The sequence below is a fragment of the Hippocampus comes genome, unplaced genomic scaffold (assembly GCF_001891065.2).
Source record: "Hippocampus comes isolate QL1 unplaced genomic scaffold, H_comes_QL1_v1.1 scaffold34, whole genome shotgun sequence".
Lineage (NCBI taxonomy): Eukaryota > Metazoa > Chordata > Actinopteri > Syngnathiformes > Syngnathidae > Hippocampus > Hippocampus comes.
This window is the reverse complement of record NW_017805008.1, coordinates 463,913-488,228: the sequence shown is the minus strand read 5'-3', so window position 1 is coordinate 488,228 and position 24,316 is coordinate 463,913. Positions and strand designations below refer to the sequence as shown.

General features: G+C 48.0%; 1 protein-coding gene across 2 annotated transcripts; it reads right to left on the bottom strand.

Moving 5' to 3' along the window:
* Positions 1 to 1,802: 1,802 nt before the first annotated feature.
* On the bottom strand, positions 1,803 to 9,316 carry vtcn1 (V-set domain containing T cell activation inhibitor 1). Of its 2 annotated transcripts, none has more exons than XM_019860034.1 (5): positions 9,108 to 9,316; positions 8,756 to 8,820; positions 7,001 to 7,360; positions 2,035 to 2,244; positions 1,803 to 1,953 (listed from the first exon to the last, which is right to left on the bottom strand). In XM_019860034.1, exons 1-5 carry the CDS (start codon positions 9,137 to 9,139, stop codon positions 1,850 to 1,852), a joined length of 771 nt encoding a protein of 256 aa, XP_019715593.1. In that variant the 5' UTR covers positions 9,140 to 9,316; the 3' UTR covers positions 1,803 to 1,849. The 2 variants fall into 2 exon arrangements, with proteins under 2 accessions (XP_019715593.1, XP_019715582.1); XM_019860023.1 differs by having other exon boundaries at positions 2,035 to 2,289; positions 9,108 to 9,315.
* Positions 9,317 to 24,316: the final 15,000 nt, after the last annotated feature.

Sequence of the window (24,316 nt, the reverse complement as noted above, 5' to 3'; positions counted from 1 at the left end):
GATAAAGGGCAGAGGAAAGCCGTTGTAGTGGATGTAGCGGTCCCAAGTGATGGAAACATCAGAAAGAAGGAACACGAGAAACTCGAGAAATACCAAGGGCTCAGAGAGGAGCTGGAGAGAGCCTGGAAGGTAAAGGTGACAGTCGCGCCTGTGGTGGTCGGAGCACTCGGCTCAGTGACCCCCAAACTAGATGAGTGGCAACAGATCCCGGGAACAACATCGGACATCTCAGTCCAGAAATGTGCAGTGCTGGGAACAGCAAGGATACTGCGCAGAACCCTCAAGCTTCCTGGCCTCTGGTAGAGGACCCGAGCTGAATGGGGGATGGACCTGTCTTTGGGCATAGACAAACAACCAGACAACAGCCCAACAACCATCCACGCTCACATTCACACCAAGGGACAGTTTAAAATGTTCAATCAGCCTGCCATGCATGTTTTTGCAATGTGGGAGAAAACCCACGCAGGCCTGGGCAGAAAATGAAAACTCCACACAGGAAGGCCAGAGCCGGGATCAGAAGTGACGAGTTTCGGGCAGTGAAGACCTTGAGCCCGTTCTGGCGCACCGCGGCGTGGGAAATGCGCTTGGCTGTGGGCTGCCACTCCACGGGGCGGGAGTCAAATCCCACGGGCCCGCTGCACCTGCCGGGTTGAATCCCCCGTGCAAAATATGTGCGTACGCGCCACACCCGTTTACCTACTGTAGTCACCTGATATATTTGGTGGGTGGGGAGGACTGACGACAAGTATGCATTGAAAAGGTTAGCATGCCTGCCTCAGAGTGCAGAAGTGCGTGGTTCGATTCCGGCTCCGGCCTTCCTATGTGGAGTTTGCATGTTCTCCCTGTGCCTGTGTGGGTTTTCTCCAGGCACTCCGGTTTCCTCCCATTACATTTATACTTTTACTAAAGTAAAAAGCGGAGTTGAGACTTCAACTAAAAGATTTTTCAACCTCAATATCTATACTTCTTGAGAAATGAAAGTGAATATTTTTCACAACTCTGGTCAATTGAAGTACAAAATGTGCATCTCCTTTGTATTTTATGGCTGCATTGCTATCATCTCGAAAAATGAATTCCCAAGTTCATCGAGACATTTTGCAGGAGAACTTAAGACTAACTGCCGACTGAAGCTGAAGAGGAGATGGGTGAAGCGACGGGAAAAGTAACCATAGGACAGAAATTATCACACAATTCTTTCAGCAGAAGAAAATACATTATGCCTTCTTCAGTGGCTTCGTCAGATCTGACCTCAACACAAAGGGGCCGCTGTGCCATGACCTCATGAGAGCAATTCACACCAGACATCTCAAGAAAAATATTGCTGCCCTGAAGCAATTTTAGAAATGGTCCAAAAATCCCCCTGAGCATTGTACAGGTCTGATTGTACCTACAGGAAAGGTTTGGTTGAGGTTTTGTTGCCAAAGGAGGTTAGCATACGTTCCCACCCTGCTCTTTACATGTTCAATAAAATTATGGAAGAATATTGTTTTTGTGGGAAAATTTTTGTCTGTATGTTGTTGTAGCCAAGATGAGCGTCAGCTCACAGAATGACCAATTTATGCAGGGATGAAGAGTTCACATAGGCTAATATAAATTATTACAGGAGCATAAATTCAATTTCCCCTTGAATGATTAAACAGTATAATAAATAAAAAATGAAAATAAAAGCAGCCATGAAAACTTCATAAATTAGATTTTGAAGCAAATTAGTGGCAGTTACACAGGATGTTCATGCTGTGATCATCAAATAAATAATGTTTAAATGGCTTAATATACAAGAAATAATGGCATTATCCATGTGATACATTAGAACATAATTTATATTTAATTTTGAAGGACTTGTGTTGCATTACAATAGATAAACGTAAAAGACACACATGATTCTGAGATACGGTGCAATCAGGGGTGATGCGGCATTGAAGGTAAAGTATGTTTCCATGGTAACATCAGAGTCTGCAAAATATGACATAAAAGGAAAATATTCACAAAATGTTTCCATGGTTTTGAAATGGAGGGCGTAACTGGGTAACTGACCTGTTGTCACTGTGGCATCAGAGTGTGAGACCACGAGCTCAGTCTTAATGCTGCAGGTGTATATGTCACTGACGTTGACCGACTGCAGTGTGCTGACCACTCGAAATATGCCCGCAGAGCTCTGCTGTAAATCTGTGCTCCCCTGCAGAACGTTGTCATCGGCATCCAGCCATGTCACGTTGGGCCTGGGAAACCATCTGCTTGCCTCAGCTGTCAGGACACCGTTTGACAACGTAAACGTGGGTGCTGTGAAAGCTTACAGGAGGATATAAAAAGATATCATGAGTGCATCAACCCTGAAGAAAAAAAAAGTGCAGTGTCTTAATATGTTCAGAAAAAAACACGACCCAGATTCTACATAAAAAATTGTGGGGTGACCGAAAGAGTGCTGTTCACAGGAAATGCCCTCACAAGATGAGAGCCTCGTCTTTGAAGATACTGTAGACAGAGATGGACCACACTCTGAGTGGATATATAGACAGTACACTGTACATTTTCCATGAAAAGCGGGGGGACATGGGGGCGAAAAAAATACTTAAAAAAATTTGAAAAATCAACAATGCAAAAAAATGGCAGAAAAAATGAAAAAGTGAATATGCAAATCCATGGTAGCCAAACGACAAATATGCCACGGTCGACTGTAGTTTTGAGTTGTGACTTCAACAATCACCATGAGAAAATCATCCATCCCAACAATTTTCTAGTCCGCTTATCCTCATAAGGGTCACGGGCGCACTGGAGCTGTCATGGTTCTGTTTTTCGGTCTGGCCAGCAGGTGGCATGAGTGGTCTTCGGGGTGCACACCTGCGGCCAATCTGTAATTATGAGACTTTGTATTTAAGGACTCTTTTGCTGTGCATCTGTGTCGGAGTATTGTTTATTGCATTGCAACTTCCACGCTTATTGACTCGTTACCTGTTATCGTTCTCGTCGTGTTTTTCGCTCTGGTTTTTTGGTACCATTGTTCTCTGCTCGGCAGACGCTTTATTTTACATATTGGATTTGTCTCGCGTGTTTTTCTATACGTCGTTTTTCTTTAGCATACTCGGTTCTATCTTTGTTCCCTTGCTTTTTGGATGCTAGCGCTTTTGGTTAATATTATAGCCATTAAACTATTTTTTGTTTGTCACGGAACTCTTGTTGGTGTCTGCGATTATTGGGATCCAAAACCTGATTCGGCTCGCCCGCAAATCGTGACAGGAGCCTATCCCAGCTGTCTTCCAGCAGTCGGCGGGGGGGCACAATGAACTGGTTGCCAGCCAATCGCAGGGCACACATTGACAAACAACAATCCGCGCTCTCACTCACACCTAGGGACAATTCAGATCAGGGGTGCCCAATACGTCGATCGCGTCCCAAGTTGATAGGAAGAAGTGTAGAGGGGAAAAAAAACCAAAAAACTGAACATTTGTGTGTCCGTGCGCGTGATATTAGTATGGTATGTTTGTCTTTGTGCACACTGCACCCTTAGCATCCTATCAGTCTCACTTTCACAAAAAGTATTTAAAAACTAAAATTAAAAAGCAGGTCATTTTTAACCTACAGTGTCCCATGACCTGCATCACCGGAAGTTGTTAGCGGTCAGCAGTCTGGAATTGCAGCTTGCGATCAGAACTGGTGCGCCATATCTTTTGTTATTATAATTCTCATTCTGAGTTTGTTTCATGTATAATTCACCAAGGGCACTGGCAAAGAATGAGAATCTGGAGGGCCAAGAGATGCATTTTCAAACGGGACACGTGAGCTACGATTGTGAACACGCTGCAAAAGTGCATCCCATGACTTAGCGTCAGGTCTCTACTAGGGTAGGCAGTGATTTGCTTTTCACAAACTCACAAACATTTGTGTCTACTTTATTTTTCTGTTTCATTCATCTTAGGGGCCGTTATGGCTATTGCTCATTAGGAAATGTGTGGGTAACGGGTCAATCGCGGGAGGTTGTTTGATCAAAAAGTAGACCGTGTCACAGCCTCTGTCACATTGCGTGGTGGACCCCAAAAAGCAGGCAGGAGGGAGGAGCAGGGTGTACTTGAAAGATTGGATTAAAACTCAGAAAACCAAATCCAAAACAAAGTCCAAAGTATCAAACAAAACACAGGACTGAAGATAAAACATAACAATGACCAAAACCTGACTGAAAAAAAACATGACAGCAGCCAACAAACAGCAACAAACAATGACCCGATAATGTGTAGTTGGCCAGGAGTCCTTTTATAGCCACTAATTACCTAACGACCAACAGGTGTGCAGCTGCAAGGAAAAGCCCCACAGTGCCACCTGTTGGTCACAAACCGAAATATGACAGTACCCCTCCCTCAAGGGATGGATTCCAGACATCCCAAAGTTGTCCAAAAGGCTTGCCTCGCCGGGGAACAGGAACTAAAAGCGACGGCGACCTTCACCTTGCCGGAGAATAGGAACAAAAGCGACGGCGACCTTCGCCTCGCCGAGGAACAGGAACAAAAGTGACGGCAACCCTTTGGCTGGGCCTGGCCTGACATGGACGGAGCTCAACATAGCGGGGGACATGGGACAGCCGGACGTGAACAGGGGCTCGGCCTGACGTGGGCGTGGACGTGGCACGGCTCGTCGTGGAGGTGAATGTGACTCAGTTCAAACAGACGTGACGAGCCTCGGCTCAACATGGATGCGGACGGGGCTCGGCCCACCGTAGACGCGGCTTGACGAGACGAAAACATGGGACAGCCGCATCACCAGCGCTGCCTGAAGGGGAAAAGATTGTCGGCCGCAGACGTGCTCCACCAGGCACACGGTGGAATAAGGACCAGTCCTTAGTACCTGTGGGGTCCAGGTGGTCGGGTCACTCTGTATGTAGCGAGATGGTGGTGACCCCAAAAAGCAGGCAGGAGGTAGTGATGGCATGATGAAGCCCCGTGAATGTATCGAGTCATTTGGGCCAATTGCGTCGCCAAAAGGCTGATCAATCGAGCCCCCATTTAATATCTCATTCAGTAGTGCTGACATCTGCTGGTCATTTGATGTAACGCAGATGTTATGTGGTCAACAGGCAACAAACCAGTAAATCTGTGCACAAAATAATGGAAGTTTTGTCCATTAAATGTTGTCTGCATATTTGTCAGTTGTATGTTCAGTTACTTGATGTGCTTGTGTAACTGGGACACACATCAGATAGAGGGAATGGTGTATTTTATTGATTTTTGTTCAGGAATAAAATCATTTTGACTGTGTTGGGGCTCAGTCGGTTCCTTTTTTTGGAAATGATTTCCCCTGCCTTTGAGAAAACCCTCTCGCAGTGTTGGGAGATATCTGTTCGAAATGCTCCCAAACTAGTGAAGTCCTTCGCTTTTTGGGTGGCTCCGCCTCCATTATCAAGCAGTCCAAGTAGTGCAGCAATGATCCAAGACTCATGTCAGACGGTCATGCTGGGGACTCTTCCTGTGTTTTCCACACCTTTTTATGGAGCGCGAATCATGATGTGAGTCAGTCACGTAATCGCTGAAAACGGGGCCTCGTTTGCCTTCGGTCACGTGATATGAGGAACAAACTAGGCGGGCCTCAATACGGGCTCCATTTAACCACACCCCCTTTGTGCGGGGCATGACTCGCGACTCCTGTTCCATTTGTAACATCACTAGCAGGAGGGAGGACCAGGGTGTACTTGAACGATTGTATTAACTCAGAAAACTAAATCCAAAACAAACAAAGTCCAAAGTATCAAACAAAACAGAGGACTGAAGATAAAGCAACAATGACCAAAACCTGATTGAAACAAACATGACAGCAGCCAACAAACAGCAACAATGACCCGACAATGAGTAGTCGGCCGGGAGTTCTTTTATAGCCACTAATTACCTAACGACCAACAGGTGTGCAGCTGCAGGGAAAAGCCCCACAGTGCCACCTGTTGGTCACAAACCGAAACATGACAGATCGACGGTCAAAAAATGTTGGGCAGCCCTGATTTTGAGTGTTCCATTAACCTGCCATGTATGTTTTTGGAACGTGGGAGGAAACCGGAGTATCCGGAGAAAACCCACTAGGGCACGGGGAGAACAGAGTCGCAAATGACTAAACAAAAATACTTTGGGACATGCACGCATCATTAAAAAGCAAGGCTTTGGAGTTTTTAAAATAAAAATATGATTCTTTTTATACGAAGTACATCCACTAAATTGTGTTTTAACCCTTTCATGCACCCTGTAACCTGATAACATGATAATCTGTCCACTGTAGTAACCGCTGTCCCTGAAAGGGTTGTTAATAGGTTTTGTACAGCAACCTTGAATGTCCTCAATGGCGCTTTAAATAACATTTATTAATATTATTAAAGTACACATTACTAGTATGAAGTACTTTTTGATTAATACTCTCATTGTTGAGCATTGACACCATGGACACCACTTGTAACTTCGGGTGGTCGTTAAATTAACCTTGCGGTTGAGCTGGAGCTCACATGTGTTGCTGGACAAGACATTCCCCAACCCCCAAAACTTGGCTGCAGTATCAACATTCTACCAGTAGAGGGTCATAATAGACTGTGAAACATTCATTTAGAGTTTGAATCAAGTTCACGGTTGGATATCAAATGTATATGATGAAGATGACCAAGGATATAGAGCACCAGCGTATCTTCAAGGCAGAGATTCGATTTCGACCCTTTGTAATTTTTTTTTTTTTTTTTTTTTGCCAAATTACCAAAATTATGTTGGGTTTTTTTTCCAATCCCTGCAAAGTCGGGTAACAATAAACAAATTGGGAGAGTGCTGCATGAGCAAAAGGAAAAATCAGCTTTTGAAAAGCTATTTAAAGGGTGTGCATAATATTCAAGCATGTGTCCTTGTTGAGAGGGTAATTTTTTCATGGAGAATTACAGAACATTGTTGACTTTTGGTCCTTCTTAAAATCCGTCACTTTCCAATTGAAGGTTTCTGCTGTTTGATTATGGAAAGAATCACAGTGCAACCGGAATGTCGAGTGTTCCCACCTGCCGTCCTGAGGATGATGTTGACTTTCCCGCTGCCTCCGGAGTGGCTGAGCGAGCACGTGTACTTGCCCGCGTCACTGCGTCGCACCTTCCTCAAAAGAAGTGAGGCGTTTCCTTTCGGCACAACATCCCTGAAGATCTCTACCCTGCCGCTGTACTCTGAGTCCTGCTCACTGGTGCTCTCGGCGCCATCCTCATAGCGGTAAACGACTCCTTCCAGTGACTCCTTCCTCCATGTGACTGACACCTCTTGGAGTGTACTTTGTTCGCTGTCTGGAGGCAGGAAGCAGCTGAGCATGTAGTCTTTGCCGAGGTTGGCCACAGGAAGTCTATTGAGGCTCTGAACCAGAGACAAGCTGCCTTCTTGGACAAAGACAAAAAACACAGGGACTGAGCAAAATTGACACATCAGAGGTATAACAGGTGCATTTATCCACCTTTTACACAGAATCCACCGAATGGAGGCAGCTAAGCAACTGCTGTGACGCACAATGTAGTCAGCTATCAAAAAGTGTTTTCAGCACGATGGTGCAAGTAGTGCAACATGTGTGAAATTTTGCAAGAGGGGCTCCACTTATTTCCTTACCCTTTAATAAAGGCAACGTCCCAACTTGCCTCTGATTCACAACACCTAAATCTGTATTGGTCCGTTTTCAGAAGGGATAGAGCAGGGGTGGGCAACCCAAAATGTTGAAAGAGCCATATTGGACCAAAAAAACGAATATATCTGGAGCCACAAAAAATTAAACGCCAAATGTATGCCTTATTATGAAGGCAACACATGCTGTACCTATATTAGCTGTATTAGCCTACTGTCAAAATGATGAAATTGGCTCCAAATACACAATTAGCCTTCATGATTATTTTTTTTCCCTGCAGTGCATCTGGGGAGCAGGGGTGCCCAAACTTTTTGTGACCGAAGATCTACTTTTCGATCAACCAGCCTCCGAGATCGACCCGTTACCGCACACGCGTGCATACGCACACATGTACACACGCATGCCATAATGAGCAATAGCCAAAATGGTACTGTTAAAAAATGCTTCTCTTGGCTCTCCACATTTCCATTCTTTGCCAGTACCCTTGGTGAATTGTACAGGGAACGCCGTTTTTTTTTTTTTTTTTTTTTTTTACAACAGTCCCATGCCTGGCATCCTGCCCTGCTGATAGAACAGTGTGTGCAGGCTATGACGCAAATCAACATTGACAGAAATGTTGAAATTGAATATTTATTCGACACATTTTTGCAACATTGGAAAACGTGAAGAATGTTTGTGTCAAGTGTGTCCTCAGAAACTATATTAAAACAAAAATATATATTTCCCTCCCCCATCTTTTTCAATTTTCAAACATTTTTGAAAAAGCTCCAGGTAGCCTATTGGGCGGCATAAAGAGCCGCATGCGGCTCTTGAGCCGCTGGGTGCTGAACCCCGGGATTGAGTAAGCTTTTATTGGCAGCGTGGCAGGGGCTTGTGACAGAATCACACTTGGCACTTTGATTATTACAACATCTCGTACGATGTATAAAATATGGAGGCGCAAGAGTTCCCTTCGACACAACACTGATGCGGGGGAAAAAAGACGAGAAATGTTTTTCTAAAAATGTAAAGAATGGTTTGTCTTGTCTTTCTGGACTTACATCAACCAGCCCAAAGAAATTGTACTGAGCACTTCGTGTGGCTCAAAGGTTCATTTCCTAATGTGTGCATATCAACATACTCATGGCGAACCTTTATTTTATTTTAAAAGTCTTACCTGAGAGTGTCAAGGACAAGATGAGAATGATGAGAGCTGAGAAGACAGCAATCAGCGTGATCATGCTGCGCCCACGCACGCCCACGCACACACACACACACACACACACACACATACACACACACACACACACACACACACACACACACACACACACACACACACACACACACAGTTGCATAAACATTTAATGATCTTTCAGACAATACAAAGATAAAAGGTTATGTTTTGATTGAACCAAATTTATAATCCAAAGTTATCAGCAGCCGTTCATTACTAGAAAGTAACTATGATTGATAATGCTGTGACTTTGCTATTGTTGCGTTAAAAAACACACTGTTTTTATGCTCACATGTAGAAGATGATCTGTCCCAGCGAAGCCATAGTTTCTCATTCCGAAACCTCTTTGGATGAAAGCTTCTTGATCAAGTCAAATTTCCTAAAAAAATAAGAATAAAAATAAATAATAAAAACAATAATAATAATAAGAAGAAGAAGAAGAAGAAGAAGAATAAAAAGTATGATCTTCACTTGTGTCGACTGGTTCACTCACTCATTCAGTCACTTACACACACACACACACACACACACACACACACACACACACACACACAGATGCGGTGTCTTAAAAACAGGCGCATGAGTCAATATTACCTTAAGGCGTATGCTGCTGCTATTAAAATAAGCTGATTTCCACTGCTAAGAAAAGAGAGGCTTCCGACATTCCAGAAACACACACTACTCACAAAAAGTTAGGGATATTTGGCTTTCAGGTGAAATTTCAGGACGAGCCTAAAATACATTCAAACCTTTACTAGTGAACTTAATGTGACCTTCTTTAAGCGATTGAATGCACATGTCCAACTATTATATGTTTCAGTGCTTTTTCCACTAGTTGTTCTCTAACAAGGTGCATAATGGCAACATTTACAACAGGCATTTGATCCTTGAATCGACCAATAAATGTCCTGGTTCAATTAGAGCTTGTGTTTAAACAGTCGTCCTCAAGACGCTGTTCACATTTTGACATCATGAGACCAAGACGGGGCGGCACGGTGCTTGACTGGTTAGCACGCTAGCCTCACAGTACAGAGGTGCAGGGTTCGATTATGGCTCTGGCCTTCCTGTGTGGAGTTTGCATGTTCTCCCCGTGCCTGAGTGAGTTTTCTCCAGGTCGTCCGGTTTCCTCCCACATTCCAAAAACATGCATGGCAGGCTGATTGAACACTCCAAATTGTCCCGAGGTGTGAGTGTGAGCGCGGATGGTTGTTCGTCTATGTGTGCCCTGTGGTTGGCTAGCAACCAGTTCAGGGTGTACCATGCCTACTGCCCGAAGATAGCTAGGATAGGCTCCAGCACACACCTAGGGACAATTTAGAGTATTCAATAAGCCAGCCATGCATGTGTTTGGAATGTGGGAGGAAACCGGAGTACCCAGAGAAAACCCACGCAGGCCCGGGGAGAACATGCAAACTTCACACAAAAAGGCCGGAGCAGGGATTGAACCCACGACCTCTGCACTGAGAGGTCAACGCGCTAACCACTGGACGGCCCCAAGTAGGAAGTTCTCAGATGGAAATGGCCACTGAGCTCAGAGTGTCACAGAGTGTCATCAGCAGGTTGCAAGAGAGATACAAAGAGACTGGAAGAGTCACAGAAAGCTGTAGAAGTGGACATCCTTTGTCCACATTCCATGCTGATGACCGCTACATTGTGTACAAAGCCCTGAGAAACCGAATGATGAATGCCATTCAACTCTAAGCACGTTTAAGGGAGGTGAGAGGCACCCAAGTGTCACGCCAGACGATCCGAAACCGTTTCCATCAGCGTGGTCTGCATGTTAGATGACCTGAATAAGTACCCGACCACACGACCGGGCACTGGTGTCATTGTCTTGCATGGGCGAGAGAGCATTTACGCTGGATGAAGGACCAGTGGGTCTCAGTGCTTTTCTTTGATGAACGCCGATTCATGTTGAGCAGAAATGATGACCGCCAACTATGTTGGAGATGTCAGTGAGAGAGCTATGCATCAGACACTGTTGTCACCAGACGAGTTTTTGAGTGGTAGTGTGTTAAAGTGTGGACAGGTGTGTCCAGTCACGACAGAACTGCGCATACTACCTTAATAACATTATTAATCCAGTGACTGTGCCTCTTCATGAACAACACGAGCCTAATTTCGATCACGGCGGGACCAAGCCGGCGGCACCGGCTAATGTTCGGACATTGCGAGTGTGCCGCGGTGATTTTTTTCAGCTCTTACTTTTAATCTGCGCCTCTCTGGGCCCTACAAAAAATTAAAAACGGCAAGGGGAGCGGATCGGTTCACTTCCAGACAGCTGTGCGTTGCCGATGCAAAGTTTGAAAGACAACGGGAGCGACACTGCGAGGTTTTTCAGGCCTTGCTTGCAAATCCCGGCATTCCGAGTCTATTTTTGCTTCACACTGCGACAGAGGGTCCAAACCGGCAGCACCCGTTAATTTCCGGACATCGCGAGTGTGCGGGTGTTTCTTTTCAGCTCTTACTTTTAATCCGTGCCTCTCTGGGCCCTACAAAAAATCCAAAACGGCAAGGGGAGCGGATTAGTTCACTTCCAGACAGCTGCGCGTTGCCGAGGCAACGTTTGACAGAAAACGGGAGCGAGACGGGAGGTTTTTCAGGCCTTGCTTGCAAATCCCGGCACTTGGGCCTTTTTTTGCTTCGCGCAGCGACAGCGGGACCAAGCGGGGCCGGTAACCGTTAATTTCCGGACATCGCGTGTGCGCGGTGATTATTTTCACCTCTTACTTTTAATCCACGCCTCTCTGGACCCTACAAAAAATCCCAAACGTTAAGGGGAGCGGATCGGTTCACTTCCAGACAGCTGCCCTTTTCCAAGGCAACGTTCGACAGACAACGCGAGCGACACGCGAGATTTTTCAGGTCTTGCTTGCAAATGCCGGCACTCCAAGCCTATTTTTGCTTCGCGCCGCGACAGCGGGTCCAAGCCGGCGGCACCCATGAATTTTTGGACATCGCGATTGTGCGCGGTGATTTTTATCAGCTCTTACTTTTAATCCGCGCCTCTCTGGGCCATACAAAAAAAATCTAAAACGGCAAGGGGAGCGGATCGGTTCACTTCCAGACAGCTGCGCGTTGCCGAGGCAACGTTTGAAAGACAACGGGAGCGACACAGGAGGTTTTTCAGGCCTTGCTTGCAAATCCCGGCACTTTGGGCCTTTTTTTGCTTCGCATTGACAGCGGGACCAAGCCGGCGGCACCCGTTAATTTCTACAACATCGCGAGTGTGCGCGGTGATTTTTTTCAGATGTTACTTATAATCCGCGATTCTCTGAGCCCTACAAAAAATCCAAAACGGCAAGGGGAGTGGATCGGTTCACTTCCAGACAGCTGTGCGTTGCCGAGGCAATGTTTGACAGACAACGGGAGCAACAACGGGACGTTTTTCAGGCCTTCCTTGCAAATCCCGGCACTTTGGGCCTTTTTTTGCTTCGCGCAGTGACAGCGGGACCATGCCGGCGGCACCCGTTAATTTTACGGACATTGCGAGTGTGCACGATGATTTTTTTTCAGCTCTTACTTTTAATCCGCGCCTCTCTGGGTCCAACAAAAAATCCAAAACCACAAAGTGAGCGGATCGGTTCACTTCCACACAGCTGCGCGTTGCCGAGGCAACGTTTGACAGACAACGGGAGCGAGGTTTTTCAGGCCTTGCTTGCAAATCCCGGCACTTTGGACCTTTTTTTGCTTCGCGCCGCAACAGCGGGTCAAAGCCGGCGGCACCCGTTAATTTCCGGACATTGCGAGTGTCCGCGGAGATTTCTTTCAGCTCTTACTTTTAATCCGCGCCTCTCTGGGCTCTCCAAAAAAATCAAAAACGGCAAGGGGAGTGGATCGGTTCACTTCCAGACAGCTGCGCGATGCCGAGGCAACATTTGACAGAAAACTGGAGCGACACGGCGAGGTTTTTCAGGCCTTGCTTGCAAATCCTGGCACTTTGGGCCTTTTTTTGCTTCGCGCAGTTACAAAGGGTCAAAGCTGGCGGCACCTGTTAATTTCTGGAGTTCGCAAGTGTGCGCAGTGATTTTTTTCAGCTCTTACTTTTAATCCGCGCCTCTCTGGGTCCAACAAAAAATCCAAAACGGCAAGGGGAGCGGATCGGTTCACTTGCACACAGCTGCGCGTTGCTGAGGCAACGTTTGACAGACAACGGGAGTGAGGTTTTTCTGGCCTTGCTTGCAAATCCCGGCACTTTGGGCCTTTTTATCTTCGAAAGCGACAGCGGGACCAAACCGGCGGCACCCGTTAATTTGCGGACATTGCGAGTATGCGCGGTGATTTTTTTCAGCTCTTACTTTTAATCCGCGCCTCTCTGGGCCGTCCAAAAAATAAAAAACGGCAAGGGGAGTCGATCGGTTCACTTCCAGACAGCTGCACGTTGCCGAGGCAACGTTTGACAGACAACGGGAGCGACAAGGGGAGGTTTTTCAGTCCTTGCTTGAAAATCCTGGCACTTGGGGCCTTTTTTGCTTCGCGCAGCGACAGCGGGACCAAGCCGGCGGCACCCGTTAATATCCGGCCATTGCGAGTGTTCGCGGTGATTTTTTTCAGCTCTTACTTTTAATCCGAGCCTCTCTGGGCTCGACAAAAAAATCCAAAACGGCAAGGGGAGCGGATCGGTTCACTTCCAGACAGCTGCGCGTTGCCGAAGCAACGTTTAACAGAAAACGGCAGTGACAACGGGAGGTTTTTCAGGCCTTGCTTGCAAATCCCGGCACTCCGATCCTTTTTTTGCTTCGCGCAGTTACAGCAGGTCCAAGCCGGCGGCACCCGTTAATTTCTGGACATCGCGAGTGTGCGCAGTGATATTTTTCAGCCCTTACTTTTAATCCACGCCTCTCTGGGCCCTACAAAAAATCCAAAACGACAAGGGGAGCTGATCGGTTCACTTCCAGACAGCTGCACGTTGCCGAGGCTACGTTCGACAGACAACGGGAGCGACAACGGGAGGTTTTTCAGGCCTTGCTTGCAAATCCCGGCACTCCGAGACTATTTTTGCTTCACGGCCTTCTACAGCGGGTCCATGCCAGCGGCACCCGTTAATTACCGGACATTGCGAGTGTGCGCAGTGATTTTTTTCAGCTCTTACTTTTAATCCGCGCCTCCCTGGGCCCTACAAAAATTAAAAACGGCAAGGGGAGTGGTTCGGTTCACTTCCAGACAGCTGCGCGTTGCCGATGCAAAGTTTGATAGACAACGGGAGCGAGGTTTTTCAGGCCTTGTTTGCAAATCCCGGCATTTCGAGACTATTTTTGCTTTGCGCTGCGACAGCGGATCCAAGCCGGAGGCACCCGTTAATTTCTGGAAATCGCGATTGTGCGCGGTGTTTTTTTCAGCTCTTACTTTTAATCCGCGCCTCTCTGGGCCGTACAAAAAAATCTAAAACGGGAAGGGGAGCGGATCGGTTCACTTCCAGACACCTGCGCGTTGCCGAGGCAACGTTTGACAGACAACGCGAACGACGCGGCTAGGTTTTTCAGGTCTTTCTTTCAAATCCCGGCACTCCGAGCCTATTTTTCCTTTGCGCAGCGACAGCGGGTCTAAGCTGTCTGTAACCGTTAATTTCCGGACACTGGAGTGTGCGTCGTGATTTTTTTTAGCTCTTACTTTTCATCCAAGCCTCTCTGGGCCCTACAAAAAATCCAAAACGACAAGGGGAGCTGATCGGTTCACTTCCAGACAGCTGCACGTTGCCGAGGCAACGTTTGACAGACAACGGGAATCGCGCACGTGCACGGGGATTTTTTTCAACTTCTCCTGTTAATCCAAGCCTCTCTGGGCCCTACAAAAAATCCAAAACGGCAAGGGGAGCGGATCGGTTCACTTCCAGACAGCTGCGCGTTGCCGAGGCAACATTTGACAGAAAACGCCAGCGACACGGCGACGTTTTTCAGGATTTGCTTGCAAATCTCGGCACTCCCAGCCTCTTTTTGCTTCGCGCAGCGACAGCGGGTCCAATCTGGCGGCACCCGTTAATTTCCAGACATCGCATGTGCGCCGGTGATTTTTTTTCAGCTTTTGCTTGTAGTCCGCACCACTCTCGGCCCTGCAAAAAATGCAAAACGGCACGGGGAGCGGATCAGATCACTTCCAGACAGTTGCGCGTTGCCGAGGCAACGTTTGACAGACAACTGAGCGACATGGTGAGGTTCTTCAGGCCTTGCTTGCAAATCCCGGCACTCGGCCTTTTTTTGATTCGCGCAGAGACAGCGGGACCAAGCGGTGTGGAAACCGTTAATTTCCGGACATTGCGAGTGTGTGCCGTGATTTTTTTCAGCTCTTACTTTTAATCCGCGCCTCTCTGGGCCCTAAAAATATCCAAAACGGCAAGGGAAGCGAATCGGATCACTTCCAGACACTTGCGCGTTGCCGAGGCAACGTTTGACAGACAACGGGAGCGACATGGCAAGGTTTTTTTCAGGTCTTGCTTGCAAATCCCTGCACTCCGGACCTTTATTTGCTTCGCGCAGCACAGCAGGTCCAAGCGGTCGGCAACCGTTAATTTTTGGACAGCGCCCGTGTGCGCGGTGATTTTTTTTGAGCTCTTGTTTGGAATCGGCGCCAGTCTTGGCCCTTCAAAAAATGCAAAACGGCAAGGGGACTGGATCCGTTCACTTCTCAACAGTTACGCGTTGCCGTGGCGACGTTTGACAGCCAGAGCGACCTGTCGATGTATTGTGAGGGATTTACATGCAAATCCCGGCAATCTTGGCCTTTGTCGCTTTGCGCAGCGACAGCGAGTCCAAGCGGGCGGCCACCGTTAATTTCCGCACATCGCGCTTGTGCACGGTGATTTTTTTCATCTCTTGCTTGGCATCCGCGCCACTCTTGGCCCTATAAAAAAATGCAAAACGGCAAGTGGACCGCATCCGTAAACCTCCCGACAGTTCCGCGTTGCCGCGGCTACGTTTGACAGTGCGAGCCAACGTGGCGATGTATTTTGAGGCCTTTACTGACAAATCCCGGGCCTTTTTTCGCTTTGGGCAGCAAAGGCGGGTCCAAGCAAGCGGCAACCGTTAATTTCCGAACATCACCCGGGTGCACAGTGATGTCTTTCAGCACATGCTTGTTTCCATCTATTCAGTTTGTCTTTCTGCAGAGACATCAGCAAATGTAAATGCGAGTGTGCGCAGTGATTTTTTTCAGCTCTTACTTTTAATCCGCGCCTCCCTGGGCCCTACAAAAATTAAAAACGGCAAGGGGAGTGGTTCGGTTCTTTTTTTTTTTCTTTATCATCCACTAGTCCAAGCGGCGGGTCCAAGCCTGCGGCAACTGGTGAGTTTCGGAAGGTCGCGTTGTCGCTTTTTATACGCTTGCTTGCAACGCGCGTCATTCCCGGCCCTGCATTAACGGCGTAGTTTCGGCAATGACAAGTAAACGGGATCGGTTTGGTTTTCGACAGTCATGCGGGTGAGCGCTCACAAATTCGAGCGAAGATGAGCCATACACAAGGTTGAAACAGCGTGGAAGAACCACCGTTGTGAATTCTCATTATGTTTTCGTTCAGAAATTTAAAAAAATACATAAAATGTCAAAAAATGATCTTCACAGCACTGCCTTCATGTGTAAATGCTGATTTTTCGAGAGAAAGAACTAATATGATCATCTTGAAAAGGGTTGCAATGACACACTGTGACCAAAAGACGGCATTGATCGACTTTTTAAGGTAAGAAATACAGCAAGATGGTATTCTTTCAACAGGTTGCAATGACAAACTATGACCAGCAGAAGGGAGTCATCGACTTTTGCCTTGCACGTCCAAGTGGGACTCTCTTGTCAGGTATGAAGAAATAAAATGGTATTCTTTCAGAAGGTGACAGTGACGAAGTCTGACGAGCATAGGAAGCTATCAGCGCTTGCTGTGCACGGCCAAAGAGGGCTCTCGCATTTCAGAGCAAAGAAGAGCCATATCGCGCACGTGCACGGGGATTTTTTTCAACTTCTCCTGTTAATCCAAGCCTCTCTGGGCCCTACAAAAAATCCAAAACGGCAAGGGGAGCGGATCGGTTCACTTCCAGACAGCTGCGCGTTGCCGAGGCAACATTTGACAGAAAACGCCAGCGACACGGCGACGTTTTTCAGGATTTGCTTGCAAATCTCGGCACTCCCAGCCTCTTTTTGCTTCGCGCAGCGACAGCGGGTCCAATCTGGCGGCACCCGTTAATTTCCAGACATCGCATGTGCGCCGGTGATTTTTTTTCAGCTTTTGCTTGTAGTCCGCACCACTCTCGGCCCTGCAAAAAATGCAAAACGGCACGGGGAGCGGATCAGATCACTTCCAGACAGTTGCGCGTTGCCGAGGCAACGTTTGACAGACAACTGAGCGACATGGTGAGGTTCTTCAGGCCTTGCTTGCAAATCCCGGCACTCGGCCTTTTTTTGATTCGCGCAGAGACAGCGGGACCAAGCGGTGTGGAAACCGTTAATTTCCGGACATTGCGAGTGTGTGCCGTGATTTTTTTCAGCTCTTACTTTTAATCCGCGCCTCTCTGGGCCCTAAAAATATCCAAAACGGCAAGGGAAGCGAATCGGATCACTTCCAGACACTTGCGCGTTGCCGAGGCAACGTTTGACAGACAACGGGAGCGACATGGCAAGGTTTTTTTCAGGTCTTGCTTGCAAATCCCTGCACTCCGGACCTTTATTTGCTTCGCGCAGCACAGCAGGTCCAAGCGGTCGGCAACCGTTAATTTTTGGACAGCGCCCGTGTGCGCGGTGATTTTTTTTGAGCTCTTGTTTGGAATCGGCGCCAGTCTTGGCCCTTCAAAAAATGCAAAACGGCAAGGGGACTGGATCCGTTCACTTCTCAACAGTTACGCGTTGCCGTGGCGACGTTTGACAGCCAGAGCGACCTGTCGATGTTGTGAGAGGGATTTACATGCAAATCCCGGCAATCTTGGCCTTTGTCGCTTTGCGCAGCGACAGCGACCAAGCGGGCGCGGCCACCGTTAATTTCCGCACATCGCGCTTGTGCACGGTGATTTTTTTCATCTCTTGCTTGGCATCCGCGCCACTCTTGGCCCTATAAAAAAATGCAAAACGGCAAGTGGACCGCATCCGTAAACCTCCCGACAGTTCCGCGTTGCCGCGGCTACGTTTGACAGTGCGAGCCAACGTGGCGATGTATTTTGAGGCCTTTACTGACAAATCCCGGGCCTTTTTTCGCTTTGGGCAGCAAAGGCGGGTCCAAGCAAGCGGCAACCGTTAATTTCCGAACATCACCCGGGTGCACAGTGATGTCTTTCAGCACATGCTTGTTTCCATCTATTCAGTTTGTCTTTCTGCAGAGACATCAGCAAATGTAAAGAAGACTCGCCAGCGAAGAACAGTCTTTTTTTTTTTTTCTTTTTTCATCCCCTAGTCCAGGCGGCGGGTCCAAGCCTGCGGCAACTGGTGAGTTTCGGAAGGTCGCGTTGTCGCTTTTTATACGCTTGCTTGCAACGCGCGTCATTCCCGGCCCTGCATTAACGGCGTAGTTTCGGCAATGACAAGTAAACGGGATCGGTTTGGTTTTCGACAGTCATGCGGGTGAGCGCTCACAAATTCGAGCGAAGATGAGCCATACACAAGGTTGAAACAGCGTGGAAGAACCACCGTTGTGAATTCTCATTATGTTTTCGTTCAGAAATTTAAAAAAATACATAAAATGTCAAAAAATGATCTTCACAGCACTGCCTTCATGTGTAAATGCTGATTTTTCGAGAGAAAGAACTAATATGATCATCTTGAAAAGGGTTGCAATGACACACTGTGACCAAAAGACGGCATTGATCGACTTTTTAAACGTTTAACAGAAAACGGCAGTGACAACGGGAGGTTTTTCAGGCCTTGCTTGCAAATCCCGGCACTCCGATCCTTTTTTTGCTTCGCGCAGTTACAGCAGGTCCAAGCCGGCGGCACCCGTTAATTTCTGGACATCGCGAGTGTGCGCAGTGATATTTTTCAGCCCTTACTTTTAATCCACGCCTCTCTGGGCCCTACAAAAAATCCAAAACGACAAGGGGAGCTGATCGGTTCACTTCCAGACAGCTGCACGTTGCCGAGGCTACGTTCGACAGACAACGGGAGCGACAACGGGAGGTTTTTCAGGCCTTGCTTGCAAATCCCGGCACTCCGAGACTATTTTTGCTTCACGGCCTTCTACAGCGGGTCCATGCCAGCGGCACCCGTTAATTACCGGACATTGCGAGTGTGCGCAGTGATTTTTTTCAGCTCTTACTTTTAATCCGCGCCTCCCTGGGCCCTACAAAAATTAAAAACGGCAAGGGGAGTGGTTCGGTTCACTTCCAGACAGCTGCGCGTTGCCGATGCAAAGTTTGATAGACAACGGGAGCGAGGTTTTTCAGGCCTTGTTTGCAAATCCCGGCATTTCGAGACTATTTTTGCTTTGCGCTGCGACAGCGGATCCAAGCCGGAGGCACCCGTTAATTTCTGGAAATCGCGATTGTGCGCGGTGTTTTTTTCAGCTCTTACTTTTAATCCGCGCCTCTCTGGGCCGTACAAAAAAATCTAAAACGGGAAGGGGAGCGGATCGGTTCACTTCCAGACACCTGCGCGTTGCCGAGGCAACGTTTGACAGACAACGCGAACGACGCGGCTAGGTTTTTCAGGTCTTTCTTTCAAATCCCGGCACTCCGAGCCTATTTTTCCTTTGCGCAGCGACAGCGGGTCTAAGCTGTCTGTAACCGTTAATTTCCGGACACTGGAGTGTGCGTCGTGATTTTTTTTAGCTCTTACTTTTCATCCAAGCCTCTCTGGGCCCTACAAAAAATCCAAAACGGCAAGGGGAGCGGATCGGTTCACTTCCAGACAGCTGCGCGTTGTCAAGGCAACGTTTGACAGACAAGGGAGTGACACGGCGACGTTTTTCAGGATTTGCTTGCAAATCCCGGCACTCTGAGCCCTTTTTTGCTTCGCGCAGCGACTGCGGGTCCAATCTGGCGGCACCCGTTAATTTCCGGACATCGCTAGTGTGCGTGGTGATTTTTTTCACCTCTTGCTTGTCGTCCGCGCCACTCTTGCCCCTACAAAAACTCCAAAACGGCAAGGGGAGCGGATCGGTTCACTTCCAGACAGCTGCGCGTTGCCGAAGCAACGTTTAACAGAAAACGGCAGTGACAACGGGAGGTTTTTCAGGCCTTGCTTGCAAATCCCGGCACTCCGATCCTTTTTTTGCTTCGCGCAGTTACAGCAGGTCCAAGCCGGCGGCACCCGTTAATTTCTGGACATCGCGAGTGTGCGCAGTGATATTTTTCAGCCCTTACTTTTAATCCACGCCTCTCTGGGCCCTACAAAAAATCCAAAACGACAAGGGGAGCTGATCGGTTCACTTCCAGACAGCTGCACGTTGCCGAGGCTACGTTCGACAGACAACGGGAGCGACAACGGGAGGTTTTTCAGGCCTTGCTTGCAAATCCCGGCACTCCGAGACTATTTTTGCTTCACGGCCTTCTACAGCGGGTCCATGCCAGCGGCACCCGTTAATTACCGGACATTGCGAGTGTGCGCAGTGATTTTTTTCAGCTCTTACTTTTAATCCGCGCCTCCCTGGGCCCTACAAAAATTAAAAACGGCAAGGGGAGTGGTTCGGTTCACTTCCAGACAGCTGCGCGTTGCCGATGCAAAGTTTGATAGACAACGGGAGCGAGGTTTTTCAGGCCTTGTTTGCAAATCCCGGCATTTCGAGACTATTTTTGCTTTGCGCTGCGACAGCGGATCCAAGCCGGAGGCACCCGTTAATTTCTGGAAATCGCGATTGTGCGCGGTGTTTTTTTCAGCTCTTACTTTTAATCCGCGCCTCTCTGGGCCGTACAAAAAAATCTAAAACGGGAAGGGGAGCGGATCGGTTCACTTCCAGACACCTGCGCGTTGCCGAGGCAACGTTTGACAGACAACGCGAACGACGCGGCTAGGTTTTTCAGGTCTTTCTTTCAAATCCCGGCACTCCGAGCCTATTTTTCCTTTGCGCAGCGACAGCGGGTCTAAGCTGTCTGTAACCGTTAATTTCCGGACACTGGAGTGTGCGTCGTGATTTTTTTTAGCTCTTACTTTTCATCCAAGCCTCTCTGGGCCCTACAAAAAATCCAAAACGGCAAGGGGAGCGGATCGGTTCACTTCCAGACAGCTGCACGTTGCCGAGGCAACGTTTGACAGACAACGGGAGCGACAAGGGGAGGTTTTTCAGTCCTTGCTTGAAAATCCTGGCACTTGGGGCCTTTTTTGCTTCGCGCAGCGACAGCGGGACCAAGCCGGCGGCACCCGTTGCCCAAGCCTGCGGCAACTGGTGAGTTTCGGAAGGTCGCGTTGTCGCTTTTTATACGCTTGCTTGCAACGCGCGTCATTCCCGGCCCTGCATTAACGGCGTAGTTTCGGCAATGACAAGTAAACGGGATCGGTTTGGTTTTCGACAGTCATGCGGGTGAGCGCTCACAAATTCGAGCGAAGATGAGCCATACACAAGGTTGAAACAGCGTGGAAGAACCACCGTTGTGAATTCTCATTATGTTTTCGTTCAGAAATTTAAAAAAATACATAAAATGTCAAAAAATGATCTTCACAGCACTGCCTTCATGTGTAAATGCTGATTTTTCGAGAGAAAGAACTAATATGATCATCTTGAAAAGGGTTGCAATGACACACTGTGACCAAAAGACGGCATTGATCGACTTTTTAAGGTAAGAAATACAGCAAGATGGTATTCTTTCAACAGGTTGCAATGACAAACTATGACCAGCAGAAGGGAGTCATCGACTTTTGCCTTGCACGTCCAAGTGGGACTCTCTTGTCAGGTATGAAGAAATAAAATGGTATTCTTTCAGAAGGTGACAGTGACGAAGTCTGACGAGCATACAACGTTTGACAGACAAGGGAGTGACACGGCGACGTTTTTCAGGATTTGCTTGCAAATCCCGGCACTCTGAGCCCTTTTTTGCTTCGCGCAGCGACTGCGGGTCCAATCTGGCGGCACCCGTTAATTTCCGGACATCGCTAGTGTGCGTGGTGATTTTTTTCAACTCTTGCTTGTCGTCCGCGCCACTCTTGCCCCTACAAAAACTCCAAAACGGCAAGGGGAGCGGATCGGTTCACTTCCAGACAGCTGCGCGTTGCGAAATGGCAATGCACGTCCAAATCGGTCTCTCTTGTGGGGGCAAAATAAATAATATGGGTTTCTTTCAGAAGGCTGCAATGACAAACGGTGACCAGCAGATGGCAGAGAACGGATGTTTTCACGATGACCATTTCCGGTTCAGGGTCACGTGTGGCGGATTGCGAGGGAATAAGAGAGGGAGAGAGACCCACAAAGAAAGAATGCGAGGGAGAGACTAAACGTGACTGTTTGATTGACTTTATTTTAGTTTATCTACTTTCGGTTCAACAAGGGACAGACAACTGAGCGACATGGTGAGGTTCTTCAGGCCTTGCTTGCAAATCCCGGCACTCGGCCTTTTTTTGATTCGCGCAGAGACAGCGGGACCAAGCGGTGTGGAAACCGTTAATTTCCGGACATTGCGAGTGTGTGCCGTGATTTTTTTCAGCTCTTACTTTTAATCCGCGCCTCTCTGGGCCCTAAAAATATCCAAAACGGCAAGGGAAGCGAATCGGATCACTTCCAGACACTTGCGCGTTGCCGAGGCAACGTTTGACAGACAACGGGAGCGACATGGCAAGGTTTTTTTCAGGTCTTGCTTGCAAATCCCTGCACTCCGGACCTTTATTTGCTTCGCGCAGCACAGCAGGTCCAAGCGGTCGGCAACCGTTAATTTTTGGACAGCGCCCGTGTGCGCGGTGATTTTTTTTGAGCTCTTGTTTGGAATCGGCGCCAGTCTTGGCCCTTCAAAAAATGCAAAACGGCAAGGGGACTGGATCCGTTCACTTCTCAACAGTTACGCGTTGCCGTGGCGACGTTTGACAGCCAGAGCGACCTGTCGATGTATTGTGAGGGATTTACATGCAAATCCCGGCAATCTTGGCCTTTGTCGCTTTGCGCAGCGACAGCGAGTCCAAGCGGGCGGCCACCGTTAATTTCCGCACATCGCGCTTGTGCACGGTGATTTTTTTCATCTCTTGCTTGGCATCCGCGCCACTCTTGGCCCTATAAAAAAATGCAAAACGGCAAGTGGACCGCATCCGTAAACCTCCCGACAGTTCCGCGTTGCCGCGGCTACGTTTGACAGTGCGAGCCAACGTGGCGATGTATTTTGAGGCCTTTACTGACAAATCCCGGGCCTTTTTTCGCTTTGGGCAGCAAAGGCGGGTCCAAGCAAGCGGCAACCGTTAATTTCCGAACATCAGAGACATCAGCAAATGAAAAGAAGCCTCGCCAGTGAAGAACAGTCTTTTTTTTTTTCTTTATCATCCACTAGTCCAAGCGGCGGGTCCAAGCCTGCGGCAACTGGTGAGTTTCGGAAGGTCGCGTTGTCGCTTTTTATACGCTTGCTTGCAACGCGCGTCATTCCCGGCCCTGCATTAACGGCGTAGTTTCGGCAATGACAAGTAAACGGGATCGGTTTGGTTTTCGACAGTCATGCGGGTGAGCGCTCACAAATTCGAGCGAAGATGAGCCATACACAAGGTTGAAACAGCGTGGAAGAACCACCGTTGTGAATTCTCATTATGTTTTCGTTCAGAAATTTAAAAAAATACATAAAATGTCAAAAAATGATCTTCACAGCACTGCCTTCATGTGTAAATGCTGATTTTTCGAGAGAAAGAACTAATATGATCATCTTGAAAAGGGTTGCAATGACACACTGTGACCAAAAGACGGCATTGATCGACTTTTTAAGGTAAGAAATACAGCAAGATGGTATTCTTTCAACAGGTTGCAATGACAAACTATGACCAGCAGAAGGGAGTCATCGACTTTTGCCTTGCACGTCCAAGTGGGACTCTCTTGTCAGGTATGAAGAAATAAAATGGTATTCTTTCAGAAGGTGACAGTGACGAAGTCTGACGAGCATAGGAAGCTATCAGCGCTTGCTGTGCACGGCCAAAGAGGGCTCTCGCATTTCAGAGCAAAGAAGAGCCATACACAATGTTGAAACACTTGTGAAGAACAACCGTTGTGAATTAATTGTCACGTTTTTTCTGTTCAGAATTTTTTTTTAAACCACGAAATGTCACAGAATTATCTTCACAGGGTGGTAATAGCAAATAGTATGTTCATCTTTCAGAAGGTTGCAATGGTCTTCCAGACAGCTGCGCGTTGCCGAGGCAACATTTGACAGAAAACGCCAGCGACACGGCGACGTTTTTCAGGATTTGCTTGCAAATCTCGGCACTCCCAGCCTCTTTTTGCTTCGCGCAGCGACAGCGGGTCCAATCTGGCGGCACCCGTTAATTTCCAGACATCGCATGTGCGCCGGTGATTTTTTTTCAGCTTTTGCTTGTAGTCCGCACCACTCTCGGCCCTGCAAAAAATGCAAAACGGCACGGGGAGCGGATCAGATCACTTCCAGACAGTTGCGCGTTGCCGAGGCAACGTTTGACAGACAACTG